Genomic DNA, 14855 nt, shown 5'->3' on the forward strand with positions numbered 1-14855 from the left:
GACGGGGCAGGAGGGAGCTATCCTGGTACTGTGCTTGTTCACAGCAGGAACTGGAGGGACTGAGCCAACAAAAGGAGCCTTCTGGAGAACGAGACCATGGCATCACACTGGGAAGAACCTAAACATTCCCCCATGCCAGCTTGAAAACCTCCAGCACCTTCTCCAGAACAGGACAAAGATCCAGGTCTCCCAACTTACAGAGACAATTCTTCCCTGGGGATTTGCTGTCCCCTGCTCAGCTGGGACAAGGAGGGTGCTGAGTACAGCATTGCTCTGGGCTTCTCTGAACTTTCTGACTTTCAGTTCCCATGGGACAGGGACAAGGTGCTGTCCCTGATCAGGGTGATATCCTGATATCCTCTGGCTCTGAATGCCCAGCCCCAGCACAGGGAGGGGAGCCAGAGGGAGCCTGGGCAGCACCAGGCCACCCAGCTTCCCGTTCCCAACGCCTCTGCTCCTCTCTCCTGTTTCCCTGGCCTTTCCAACTGCAAGATTAAACAGAAGAAAGGAGTCAACCTGCAGAGCAGCTGGCAGGGCCCTTAAACACACACACGGAGCCTGGAGTGAAGCAAGGCCTACAGGAACAAGCAAGGGCAGAAAAACAAGAGTTGAATTCCTTAATCACATCAGGATGTGAGAGGCAGGGGAGGGACGGGGCGCCAATGTCAGCTCTTCCTGTACGTGTGCTGGAGGCTGGAGCTCAGGCCTCCGCCACAACGAGCTCCACGGCTATAAACTTGATCCTGAAGCTGAACCCTGACACCCCCTCGCCCACCTCCTCTCGTGGGGCTGTGGTGCTGCACGTTATTAAAGCTCCCCCCACCCTGGGTATGAAAAAAGCAGCATCTGGAACTCATAGCGGCGTGTGAGATAGAGGCAGGCGGGCCGGGCTGGCAGGAAAGGGCACGAGCGAAGCACACTCAGGAGACAAGGGCTGTGCACCATTTGCCCCCCCCTGCCTCCCCCCATAAAATGCACACACAGCTAGGCCAACTATAAATAGCGGGAGCTGCAGGGCAGGCAGAGGCTGGGCCCCACAGGGGTGATTCTTCCTTCACTGAGGCGCGCTCTTCCCGCACGGTACCTGATCTTCCAGTTGTTTTCCCTCTTGGCTTCCCATTTCCTTTCCCATGGCGTCTGGGACGGGTGCCACTGACACATATTTTCCACCCTTGAATGCCAGCAAAGGCTCTTCTTGTCCACAAAGGGCTTCCAGGAAATACTTCAGAACTGTGACCCTCTTGCAGTCGGCTGCAATAACCTACGGGGTGAGGACGAGGGGGTTGGGGAGAGGGAAAGGAAAACAAAGTCAGTGCAAAGGGGAGTGGATGAGTAACGAGCAGGGGGAAATGTTTGGGATAGAAGGCCCAGTGGGATGCAGGCAGCACCACAGGGATGTGAGGGGTGCCCCTCTTCTCAACATGGGTGGGTTTGCCTTGCTTTGTAGTCCCCAGGGAAAAGGAGGCAGACAAAGTCAGGACATTCAGCACTGATCCTGTCCTGCCTCCTCTGAGCACTCCAGGGCTGCAGGACTCACAGGGCACGGCCAGCCCCCTCCCTGCCCAGCCCCAGCAAACAGGGGAAAATCCTGCTGAACCATGAGAGATCAATGATGTGGCCTATCCCTCTGTTTCATTTTGGCTTCGTTGCTGGATTTCCCCCCTAAAAGCTGTGGAGGGATGCAGGTGTGAGAGTGAGAGGGTGGGGGCATTTGAGAAAACCTGAGCCCCTCCTCACCTCCAGCCCAACCCCATCCCACGGGCCCATCTCACAGACCAACTGGGGAGCCCCTTTGGGGAGGCTGGGACGGATCTGGCCTGAAGGAAACTCAATAGCTTGGGTAATTATCCAATTTATGAGGCTCTCAAATGGAGTTTCCAGAGCATGAGAGCCCGGTGCCTCCCCAGCCCTGTCCCGTGCGGCACAGCCTCGGCCGCCACCTCCGCCACGCCTGGCCTTGGCTCAGCCCTTGTCCCCTTGCAGGAGGGCTCTGCACCTGCACAGCTCTCCCCTGGTGCTTCCTGCTGACCGGTGTCACCCCCAGAGAGCTGCAGATTTATAGGGAGAAAGTCAGCAAACGAGATTTAAAGTGCTACGCATTATGGACACAAAGTCTGTGTTGATGCCCGAGTTTCTCCTGCCCCCAAACCACCCTGGGTTTGCTGTGCTCGTAGACCAAAGCAGTCTCAGAGACCCCCATCCCAAAAGGGTTTCTGCAGGCTCCCAGGACTGGGATTCTGAAGCTGGGGAGAGGGCCAGCTGCCTCCCAGCCAGGGACACACCTCATGTGATGCCAGGCCTGGTCCTGGTGCGGTGGACACCGATGGGGCTGTGCCTCAGTGAGCCAGGGCTGGCAGTGGCACTGGCCCCACTTCACCAGGCTGCTGTGAGAGGAAACTTCTGCTCTTCCACAGCACTGCCAGTTTCCTCTCTGTGGGCTAATTTTAACCACTGTGTCGCTGCTGTGCGTGTCAAAAACCTGACCCTCCTCTGACCTCCAACCTCCCACCCTGGCTACTGCTGGAGGCACCCTTGTGCACCCACAGCTGGGGTTGCCTCTGTTTGAAGGTGTCCCCCTGAAATCCTGTGTCCCCCTGGACCTGCATGGGAGGAGGAGCCCTGTCCTCCCCACAGAGGCAGCTGCTGCTGCAGGGAGGTGGTGTGAGCAGAGAATCACAAGAATTATTATTTTGAGAACCAAGAGATTCGTAACCACTGATTCTGCACCTATAAAATGTGTCCTATGGGACCGAGGTGAGCAAAGGACAAGGTGACACCAGCTCAGCTGTTCCAGGAGCTGCAGGGGACCCTCTTTCCCAGGACAGCCTTTTGCTGCTTGTGACATCCAGCCAGGAGCAATCCCTTCAAGTGTCACCACAGGAACATTCCCATCCTCCTGGCTCTCCTTTAGGAACGATTGTGTGCAGGGGAAAGTCCACAGGAAAGAGAACACGAGCAAAGCTGGAATAGCTGTCATGGGAAACATTCCTCCTCTGAGAGTTCCTGAGAGCTCCAGGCTGCAGCTGAGGGAAGTGGTGGAAACCTCACCACTGGCTTCACCCCCAGCTCCACGGGCTGATGCCACGGAGACCCAGCCTGACTCACACGGGGTAACTTCTGCCCAGGGATTTTCCAGTCTGGGTATCTGCAGCTCTGTTGTGCCCTGGCTGCTGGGCAAGCAGAGTGCCCACCACCAGCAGCCACGTGCCAGGGGGTGCCAGGATGTGGCCAAGAACAGCAGCAGCAGGGAAAGGGATGCGGGAACTGCCTGTTCTGGGAAGAGATGGGTGCCACATCCTGACCCCATTCCTGGGGGATTTCTGAAGACACCTCTGGAAATAAAAGCCACATCCATGACATTTTCAGGAGGGGCTGAGTGCTGACACAGCTGCAGTGCAGCCATTGCTCTACAAAAGCTTAAATCTGAGCCTCCTGGATCAGGAGTGATTGGACAAAATGCAGAAGAGCTCCCTTCACCCTTGGCTGGGGCTGAGGACAAGGGCAGGTGGGATCATTCCTTCCTCCCCTGAAGAAGAAACCAGTAGGAAACACCAGATTTCCTGCCAAGCCAACAGAGCACATGCTTAAATCCAGCTCATCTGCTGGGGGGAAAAGAGCCCAACCAAAGGCCCATGACATAATGCCACAGCAACTCGTCTCATGAACACATTTTTCCAGCCCACATGAATGAAAAACAGGGAAGGAGCAAATGCTCTGCACATCCCCGTCACGTGCAGCCCTGCTCGGGGACGACGCGGCAGAGCCCCGGGCTGCCGGCAGCCAGGCTGGGAAAGAAGTGACCCGTGACTGGCACCCAGGTCTCTCTTGATCAGCAGAGAGGGACCTTGCGTGCCGCCGAGCAACCTGCTTTGGTCAGAAACTTCCTGTTTCTGAGTGGAAATGCGAGCCAGGATAACCGGGACGGCCGCGAAGGCGCTCGCCGGTGCACGTGGCAATGCCAGCGGAGCGTGGTGGGGACACCAGGAGCTGTGCCCGACCTTCCCCAAGGAATGGCAGTATGAAATGACACTGTGGGGATGAACCTGGTGATGTGGCAGCAGACACCTCAGCCCCAGCGGGGAATAGAGCCCTTCCCCCTCTGTGCAGTGTGACAGCAGGAACCGAAAGCCTGGCTCCGAGTCACTGCTGGGTATGAAAATAGGCCTGACACGAACGCAGCCGCTCGCGAAGGAAAACCGAAACCGAGAATTGCTGAAGTGGTCTGGTGCCCCTGGCCATGACCCGGGCTCAGTTCCCCAGAGCCACCGCCGAGCCCCTCGCCACCGTGGTGCCTCTTGGGGACACGTGGCTGGGGACCAGGCGTGGGACTGAGGTGGCTTCGGCTGCAGCAGCCCCGATTGCCAGCCTGACCTCATCGGGGCTGGAGGGGAGACGCTCCCAATCTCCTGCTCTGTCAGACACGCTCACCACCAGCTCCAGCACCAGCCACCCACTGGGGGCTGGCGGCTGCTTGGCCACGATGCTGAGGCTCATTAGCCAACTGCTAATTCATGGGTCACACATTAACATACTGATCATTGAGTAAGACACAGCGGGACACACATTAACACACACTAACTGCCTGTTGAGCCCACTGGGCTGTGCATTAACTGTACCAGCTGTTGTGTTTTCAAAGCCACTCTGCAGTGCCAGCGCCACACGAGTGTCACCTCCTGCCAGCGGTGAGCAGGGCTCCCCAGTCTAACCAGGGGTTCCCAGATCTAATAAAGCTGATCCCCTCTATGGTCTCAGCTGTATTTCCCCCCTCCACCACTGATAAAACAGGCAGAAAGGAAAAGCTTCCCCGAGCACTGTGGAGGGCTGAGGACTCCCACACCACATCACCACATGTCCTCCAGGAGATTTATGGGGAGCTCTGAGAGCTGTGAGCTCTGTGCTTGAGGGGACACCTGCACCTGGTGCTGGCAGGGTGACACCACCAGAAACCAGCCCTGCTCTCGCTTTGGGTCACAGGAGCGCCTGGAGCCGGGGGAGCTGCGCCTCTGCCCCCGGCCGGCCCCGCTGCTCCGCACGCGGCTCTCCCGCAGCTCCCAAAATCGCTGTCACACCCTCCGCCGCCTTCAATCAACTTTTACAACTTGTTAATTTTACACAGCGTCCTAAAGAGCAAACAACTGGGAGGCAGGAATGCAGATTCCTTCAGCTAGTCCAAAGAGCCTCTGGCAGCCCAGCCAGCTGGCCAGGGGAGCCCTGCTCAGCCGCTGGGACCTGCCACATCCCGGGGGGGACACGGTCTGGAGAGGGCTGCCCCACGCCCATGGCAACCTCTGGCAATGCCACACCGCTGCTGGAGGTGTGTGGAGAGATCCTGGCAGCTTCTCCCTCGGCAAAACCTGAAACTCCACAAGGAAACGGGAGGCAGCAGCTCTGGAGAAATGATTGCTCGCAGGACGGGCTGCCATTGCCGGCTCTGCATTCCTGTGTGCGAGGGGGAGACACCAGCACATCCTGACAGCTGCATTCAGGAGGGGAAAAGGACATGAGAAGTTTGAGTCATAGCATGGAGAGATCCCATCCCAGATTCAGAGATGGGAACGGGATAGGACCGGGACTCAGAGCCAAGCTCCAGCACGATCCAGCGTGGGGATAACACTGTTTTTGCCACATCATTTTAAACATGTCTTAGCTGAAGTAGCTGAACGATGCTGAGACCAAGTGAGTCCCAAACAATCAAACCACACAGTGACTGCACTGCCCAGCCAAAACGTTTGCACTGACCCTGCAAAACATCCAGGCAGGCTATGGCTCAATGCCTCCCTGTGCCCTGGGCTGCCTCCTCCCATCCCCGGGGAGCCAGCGTGGAGGAGGAGCACCGAGGAAAGCGTCTCGTTTGGTCTCATCCCTTCTGGTTTTTAATCTCCCAGGCTTGCACAGAAGCTGGGCTGGGCTCAACCCTGGACTCCTCACAGCCCAAATGCTCTGGGAGCCCCTTGCTCTGCCCAGCCCCAAATACAGCTTGGAGATGTTTGGCCACCTGGGAGGACCAAGGTGTCCATCCCAGCTGGGCACTCACAGCTGGGTGTAACCCTGGTTTCAGCAGCTGAGAGCTGCCTGCAGCCACAGGTCTCTCAGAGAAACTTTTAATTTCAACTAATCCCACAAGCAGGCTCGGTGGACGTGGTTCCCTGCAACGCTGTGTGCGACCCCAGAGAGCAACTGTGGCTGCAGCAGGGACCAAACCCAGGCACCTCTGGCTTGGATGGATCTCACTGCTGGATCCTCTGCACCAACCAGAGAGCACGACAGGGGAAAGGATCTGCCACATCCATGCCAGATGCTCCATCACAGAGAGGAGCATGAGAAACACCCAAGGAAGACAGAGAAGTCCAGAAGAACCATTCCAGTTGCTCTCCCCCGTGGCCACAGCTGGAGAACCACTCTCCAAAGAGAAAATGTGGCCATGTCTTATCCTCAACTCTCTCCCAGCATCCTGAGCCTCACACAGGCACAGCTCCAGCCTCTGCACTGGGGCACACAGTCTCAGACGAGTCATCACAGATGTGCTTTGGCCTGGCAAACACCTCCGTGTTTCCAGATTTAAAGGCCACACAGCTCAGCCAGGACTGGCCTCTAAAGCTGGAAAGCAGCACGGGAAGAGAGCCAGCTGCCCACCATCACCAGGGTTTGCTGGGCTTGCCTCATCCACTGCAGTGATGCACAGAATACACATGGGTGACACAAAGGTACAAAGTGATGCATCTGAGCTGAGTCACCCAATTTCTGGGGTCAGAGACCAGAAGAAGCCCTGAGTAGCCTGCACAGATTCCTGCAAGGTTCTGGTACCTGTCACTGCTGGCAGCTGCAGGACATCAGCATGAGACTCAGTGACACGGGGGAAGCTGAGCAGCTCTGGGGCTTGGAGCCAAAATACCTCTGAGGGTCTGCAGGAACCTTTAGTTAATTTTGTGAAAGAGTCAACACCAAAGCCAAAGCAGATGTTCCAGATGAAAAACCATCCTCCAGATCCACCTAAAGCCCCTGTGCCCAGGATGGCCTGGAGAGCTGACACAGCCCAGCCTGGGACCAACCCAGCCAGGAGAGGAAAGTTCCTGCTGGATTCCAAACCAAGCTTTTGGCCTTCGCTGATGCTTGGAAAGACTTGCCCTAATGTCTTACTCACCTGTTAAATGTGCTAAAGAGCTTCATTGTCAGATCCAGGGAGCAGCAGCATTTGCAGTACGGAGCAGTTGGCTCCAGGCTGCATCTGACACCTCGTAGGCAGGAGGTGGCTCTTCAGCTTGTTTAATTTTACCCCCACTAGAGCAGTCCCAGAGAAGGTGATGGGATGCAGGAAGTTTCCAGTGAGTAACGGGGATGTTTCATCTGGTTTGTGAGTGTGTGATTCTCCTCGTGTCCTCAGGCATTGCTGCCAACAGCTCAGCGAGGGCTGTGGGCTCCTCCACAGCGCAAAATGGTGTCTCCAGTTAGACACTGCAGGAATTTTGGTAGGAATTTTCACTCAAGAATTTGATTCCACCCACCATGGCCACATGTGCTGATCCCCACAGCAGTGGCATATCCAGGGCATTTCTGCTCTTCAAGGTGAAGCTTTGAGCACAGGACCATGCATTTTAATTGTCTGTCATGTGAACGAGGGGCTGAAAAATCACAGCTGTGAAAGAGGCAGATGACTCCTGGAGAAACAGTGAGTCACACACAGGGACTCCCTGTCACAGCCACCTCAGTGTCCTCCTGCGCCCCAGCTCCCAGCACATCCCCAAACTTCCCAAGGAAAGAAGGAAAGAAAAAAAGTCAGGCCACAGAGTAAATCTGAGTCCAAAGGAGCCCGCTCTGCTCCTTCCTTGCAAATCCTACTGGAACACAAACCAGGGAAGACAAATCCCTGAAATCCTGCCCCTAACCCGTGGTCCCAGGCTGGGGAAGGAGGAAGGCAAGCTCCTTATCCTCAGCAAAGCCAACATGGCACCGCTGACAGCTTCCACAGGGCATGGGCTGCTCTCCCTGCCGCAGGAGCCTCCAGTCTTTTCCTTTTCGGGGACTGGGAGAATTTATTTCCTCTGCCATTTCGGAGGATGCCTGCCTTGCCAGAGATTGTTTTGCAGAGTTCAGACAGATAAGAAAGTGGTTAGCAGGCTCTTTGGTGGAGGAAGGGAGGATTGCTTAGTAAGGGAAAGGCGAGCGCTCTGCTCTCAGCGGCCACACGCTGCCCTTCCTCTGAGGCCACCACTCCAGAGGACGCTGGAGCTGGGGACACGGCAGGGCCACCCCCACACTTCTCCACCCCGGCTGTTTTTTGGGTACATCTGCTCGTGGGGCCACACTGGTGACCAGAGACTGAGTTGCTGTGCCAGGACTGGGATCTGTCTCTCCTGGAATTTGGGAAATGCAGCTGATGAATGTTCAATCCAACATCTCGATTGCAAATCTCAGGACACTCTTGCGACAGTGCCCTGAGAAAGAGCCCTTTCTGTAGGATATGTGGAGATAAAAAAAGGGCAGGAGCCCAGTCCAGGCTGCCCATGCTGTGGGGACAGTGCTGTGGTTATCTGGCACCCTCCCTGATGCAGAATGTGTCTCTGGAGCAGCGGCAGGAGGGAGCTGACCCTGCTGGGGGCTCACAACGAGGAAACCCTGAAGATTCACCAACAGCACAAACTTTTTTCTGAGGACTTCCACATGTAGGCAACGAGAAACTGCCCCATGATTTCACTCACAGAGTAACTCAGAGATTCCTGTCCCACAGGACAAAGCACCAGAGTGCTGTGACAGTGGGAAGTTGGGTGCTGGAAGGAATAGCATGACAACACAGGAACAGGGGGGCAGGGATGGCAATCAACAGTTGAAAATAGCATAAAAAAGGTGCAAACCAGAGCTCACCCTGACAGCCCCCACCTGCCAAGCCTGCACCATCCACCTCTTGCCCTTCCAGCATCACCTCTGCTTCAGGCAGAGAGGCAAGAGCTGGAATATTCTGCCTGGTCCTGGCAGAGCTGGCTGGGAAGCCATTTCTGTGAGTTTACACAGCTTATACATTCTCCATGCAGTTCCTGGCCGCCTTCCATCGCAGATGAGAGTTTTATGTCGAATTTTAAGTTTGACCACAAATATTTAAACTTCCTTGGACCACAAATGCTGTATCTTCTTTGTGGTTTAGTTGGCACCAAATGACTATTTACAGATCCCTATATGTCTGTCTGTCATTTAAATATCTCATGGAGGTGCCAAAGGATTCCAAAGTGGAGGGGCTCCTCCAGCAGACCCTTGATTTCCCCCTCTCTGCCTTTCCTTACCCAGTACAGAAGAGGGAGAGGTGCAGGCACTGGCCAAGCCCTTGCAAAGGGCACAGCTGCTCTGGCCTGAGCATTTCATGCTTGCACTCTATTAAGTTTTCTTTCCAGAGAATGTCATCTGAGATCCCACCGTAACTTCCACAGCTCCCTGCCCTGGTGGATACTTGAACTGGGATGAAAGCTTTTGGAATTTTCTCCTCTTCTTTTAGGAAACTGAGTCTACAGGAGACTGTTTTAATGAGAACCACTAAAACCTCCTAAAGCAGCACAGCTCCCACCTGGCCACTGCTCACAGCCTCCCACGGGGGTTTTCACTTCCTCAAACACCAGCAATTCTCAGCGGGTGATAATCCCAACCTGCTGAACTGGGATCCCTCTCTAGGTAAACTGGTCAGAGTGGTTATTGCCAGTGGCACAATGGTATTGAATTCAGGCAAGGCCGTTTGGCCAGGAAAATGCAGCCAAATAAATACCATAAAAGATCCCTCCTAAGCATCCAGTGCCAAAGGAATTTGCTGTTGCTGTTCCATGGAGCTGGATGGGGAGCAGGGAGCTGAGGGTCCTTGAGCTGACACCCAGCAGCAGCCCAAAATCTGACTTTAAGTTTAAGCACTGACTTGAGTCAAGTTGTGTGTGTTTTTAATTTCCTTCAGACTTTTTAGTCTAGGACACAACCTGGATGCTCACCCCACCAATTTTAGGGGGAACTTCAGAACACAGAGATGCTGCTCCTGCAACACCGCTTTTCCCATCTCAGGGATGCACAGCACCAGCCTCTATGGCAGCGCTCTGGGAGCTCTCCCACAGCTCCCACCACCCCTTGGGGGACACAAAACAACAGTGTGCCCAGGGCAAAAGCTCCAGTGCTGGCTGCCCACATCAGAGGAAACAGATACCTGAGTCAGAGCCATGGGATGAGAAACCTCTGCTCCACAAACCAGAAGCCAGACGGAGCAACGTCAGTGCCGAGCTGCCCCAGTGCTGCCTGCACGCCTCACCAGCCCTGGATGCTGCTGGGAAGCTCAGGGCACTCTGCCTCTCCTCAGTTTTGGAAGTGGGAAGAGAAGCAGCTTTGCTTTGAACTAACAAAGCCCTGGTGAAAGGGCAGCTTGCGGGGCTGCCACGTGCAGGGAGGAGCTCCTCCGACTGCCGGCTGCTCTGTCGGGGCCAGCGTTGAATTCCCTTGAAAACAGAGGGTGGGGATACAGCAGGCAATGGAATAACACCAGAAAAATGCTACCACAGCTTGGCTGGCAGCGACACCACAGCCCCAGAGGTATTACCAACACTGGCATTTCCCCCCCTGCCACAAGAACCGCGCTGGCAGCACGCTCCCAGCCAGGGGCAGGGCGGGAAGCGGCTCACACCATTTCCAGCAGCCACTTCAGGGACGGACAAATGCTCTATTTTGCTTTACAGTGAAATGCTGCCACTTAGGGGACTCCCGATGACGTTCTTGTGCCTGAGAGCCCATGTCCTCTTCCAGGAGGGGCTGCTCCAAGAAGGACATGCTCCCTCAGCCTACCAGAGGTTAACTTTCGGCACTGGCCCGTGAGGATCCTGCTCTGCTTTAAGGAAGCAGCGAGCACAGCTCTGCTACTTATACCCAATACTCAGCTCTTCTGGCAAATGATTAATGGCCTGAGTCTTGCAGTTGCTCGCTTCCAGCTGGGCCAAGAGCTGCAAACACACCTAGGGAAGGGAAGGAGGAATTGGAACGCTGGCTTGGTGGGGAAAGGAAAACTATTCGCTGTGTCTTTGTTTTCAGGAGAGCTCCTCCTCTCGGGAGTGGGATGCTGAGTGCAGAGCAGGGCCCCTGCCCCGAAACGGAGGAGCTGAAGCAGAACAATAGGGTGGGGACTCTGGATGGGTCCTGACAAGTGGGGTAGGCTGGAGTGGGGGCACTGATCCATCCTTTTGACTTCATTCACACTTACAGCTGCATTAGAGACATTTCCTGAAAGCACAGTAGGAAGAGAGGGGTATTCGCTCACTCCACCCTCCATCTAACACCGTCCTCGCGATCCAGCCGTGCACTGAGAGCCAATTCTGGCCTCTGGCAGAGCTGCAGGCCAGACATTACAAGCGCTGGTGTGAGCAGCACAGGTCCCCACCCGATGAGCAGCGAGCAGACTTGGAGCACAAAGGAGGGGTGCAGCAGCCAGCAAAAAATAAAAAACAATCAACCCAGGGAAATGCAGAGCATTGTCCAAGGTGGACAAGAAGGTGTCAAGAGTGAGATCTGAGTGTTTGGCTTCAGGACAAGGAACAGTGCAGCTCCTTGGTGATATCAGATGAAAGGAGGCAGGCTGTCCTGCAAAGGAGGGCAGTGACAGCCAGGCTGCACAGGGGCAGGAGCTGAGCCACAGCTCTGCCACCCTGGGGTGAGTGCAGGGCATCCCCTGGCCCTGCCAGGAGCTGCACAGGGAGCAGGGGACTGGGAACGGTGCAGTGATGAGCCCTGTGCCTGACTCACCCCGGCGCATCGGCAGCCTGCATGTGGAGCCTGAAAAACAACTTTTTTTTCCCCTCTTTTCTCAAAAACAAAAAGCCAGACGCCCTCTTCCAGATCTGGAGTTACTCAGGCTGACTCACAGCAAGGCTCTCCTGGCTCTGCTGGCAGTGCCTGCACGTACCTGGAGTGGGCTGTGCAGGCTGTGCTGGTGGTACCCACGGTGCCACACACCTGGAGCTCTGGCACTTCCCCGAGTGCTGTGACAACAGCCTGCTGCAGCCAACCTAATTAATTTTGGCTTCAAACTTCATTTTTGGTGAATCCCTGAATGATAAAAAACCCCCAATAAATGAAGACTATAATTTTTTTTTTTTTTTTTGTAAATGGGAAAAGTATTTCTTTCATTCTCCCATAATACGAATCCAGCAAACAGGAAAAACATGAACCCAAACCAAAGCTCAGACATCACATCTGGGGAGAGACCAAGCATGGAAAATTTTAATCCAAAGGTTAATGTTTGGGAAGCTCCGAGTGTGTGAAAAGAGGGGTTAGATGGGTGCTGCTCCGCGGCTCGAACAGTTATTGCCGCCAAGTGGCGGCTTTCAAACGGTGCCTGCCTGCCCCAGCCCAGGCACTCGGGGTCAGGAGCTAAAATAGAAAACAACTGAAATCACTGGAAGCAAACAAACACTCAGATCAGATGCTGGAAAAGCCAAGCGAGGAAGGAGCCAGCAGCAAGAAATGCAACTCGAGCCCTGTGACTGGGAACGGCCTCCTGACTTGCCCTGGGTGAATCGCACCAAACCACATGGTGCTGGTGGCCCTTGTGACCCTCTCCTGCTCCCCCAGCCCTCCTGTGCCACCTCCAAGATCACTCCACAGCCCTGTGACACTCCTGCCCCAGCTGTCACCTCCATCTCCTTTGCTCACTGCTCTGCAGGGTCACACTCTAGTGCTTGTCGCACCTTGGGGCTTTTTCCACCCCACACTTTTCTCACCATAACCACCATTTCCTGCCCAAGGACAGGGCACCAAACTTTCCCCCTTCCCCCCAGCCCTTCCCCCTTCACCCCACACCTCAGTAGAAACACCTCCCTGTACCTGCCCAGAGCTGCATTTCTGCTGCTCTTCTGCTCACTCCACCCTTGCACCCCAAGCTGCTGGGCTCCTGCACCCCCAATCCTGCAGCAGCTCTGCCCTCTGAGCATCTCATGCCCCTTTTTCCCCCCACATCCTGCCTCCAAAATGCCTTTGTCTTCATCTTCTGCATTAGATTATGCCCTTTCCAGACTGCTCCTTCCAGACACTAGAAACCTCTCATCCCCAAAGCTCCAACAGAATAGCATCCTAATTGCCTTTGTTAGGGATGGGGCCATGCCTGTAAAATTGCCACGGCTGCTGGCTCGGCACTAACAATAGCTTAAAAGCTCCAGGAGTTGAGCATGGAGCCCTCCCACACTAAACCAAACACGAAGACAAGGGCCCATATGTCTGCAAAGGCGGCCGTGGCAGGTGGGTCAGAGCCCGGCTCCTGGCGGGGCTCCCCGGGGGTGGGAAGGGAAGGCACGGCCCCGGCAGGCGTGAGAGCATCCGGCACAGCCACGCTGCATCCCCGGCCGGGACTGGGGATTCAGGCAAGCTTCCTGGGATCAGGCAGGCTCCAGGGAGCTGCTGCAGCACCCGTGGGCTGGGCTGCTTCTCTCCTGAGTGCCCAGCCCAGGCAGCTGCTGCCCGGAGCCACGGGAAGGTTGGATTTTGGGCACGTCACTGAAATGGAAAATGATTGTGAGCTGCTGCAGAGCGAGGAGTGACACCTCCCAAAGAGCTGGGGTGTTGGGCACTGCTGCCCCCAAGGTGGTGGTGCTGACCAGAGAAGCATAAGGATGAATGATGGAGTTCAGCTCCTAATATTCTAATTTTGAGCCTGCTCAAGGTGTCAGGCTGTTGGGAGACACTCAGACACTGTCCAGGGAGGAGGAGAAGGGGAACTGTCAGCTGTTAGCAGAGAATCTGCAAAAAAGATGGGAAAAACATGAACTAGTGCACAAGAATTGGAAATGATTCTTTAATAAACCACTGGGTAAGGTAACCCAGCTTAGCACCAGTGCCCTGCTTGGCTGAGCCCAAAATCCAGGCACCTCTCGCACCCTGACCGCACTCTGCAGGTAAAAACCTAAATCATCTGCTGACAACTAACTGCAGAAACATGGAGATAAAAATGACATGGAAACAGAAGTGAGGCTGAGGGAAAACACCAGGAAAGGAACCTCTGCAGACACTGAATGTTTCTCTAAGCTTAGCGTAGAAAAAAGGCTCTAAAAGCACATGCAAAGCATCTCTGTCTGGGCAGGGGAAGGGAACGGTGATGCCAAGGGAAGACCCTGAGGAGCAGCTGAAGGGAAATTGTGGCAGGGCTCACCTGCAAAGGCAGGGGAAGTCTGTGATGAGAAACATGAGAGGAACAGGCTGGCAAAGCCTTGGCTCAGGAGTGGGCTCCCTCAGGGTTTGTGCTCATGGAAGCATGTGCTAGCACGTTCAGAGGAGTCCCAACAAAGGCCAGGCAGGCGTGCTCCAGCTGCCCGTGGACCATCCTGCTCCTCATCCCTCCAGCCAAGGGGGAAAATGTAATCAGAGCAATTTCTATTAGCAAGAATATAAAGACTTGGAAGCTCTGGGCTGTCTCTTGACAACTAATTAATTACCAGGTAGCATCCCCTTGAAGCTGCCAACACAGCACACGCAAGTTCCAGCACGATTTAGGGAGAGGGATGAACTTTACAATAAACTCTAGAATTTTACTTCATCTCCCGCCACCATCTGAGATCCTGGGGGAACAGGAAGGGGTGGCAAGAGGCAAAGTCTGAAGCCATCTGGGATCATCATTAACTCATTCACTCGTGGCCTCTGAAACAAAAACGTTGACTTTGCTGTGAGCAGCAGCTTCCAGACAGATGAGCTCCTTGGATATTCCATTCCTTAAATGCTCTTCTGCCAGTTTCTGCCATCCCCAGAACGAGGACACAAAGGGACAAGGGCTATTTGGACTGCAGAGGCTGTCAGGGAGAGGAGTGAAAGCTGCTATCCATTCTGATGTGCCAAGGACATCTGCTACCCATTCTGATGTCAGC

General features: G+C 55.0%; 1 protein-coding gene across 11 annotated transcripts in view; it reads right to left on the minus strand.

Moving 5' to 3' along the window:
- The window catches only part of SMG6 (SMG6 nonsense mediated mRNA decay factor), a 105503-nt gene that overhangs the window by 14423 nt on the left and 76225 nt on the right, over positions 1–14855 (minus strand). For all 11 annotated transcript variants that reach the window (XM_023939221.2, XM_086858859.1, XM_086858860.1 and 8 more), the window contains exon 14: positions 1085–1261. In XM_023939221.2, coding sequence (XP_023794989.2) covers positions 1085–1261 — 177 coding nt within the window. The remainder of the gene's footprint in view (positions 1–1084; positions 1262–14855) is intronic.

Source organism: Cyanistes caeruleus, chromosome 21 (assembly GCF_971803275.1).
Source record: "Cyanistes caeruleus chromosome 21, bCyaCae1.hap1.1, whole genome shotgun sequence".
Taxonomy (NCBI): Eukaryota; Metazoa; Chordata; class Aves; order Passeriformes; family Paridae; genus Cyanistes; species Cyanistes caeruleus.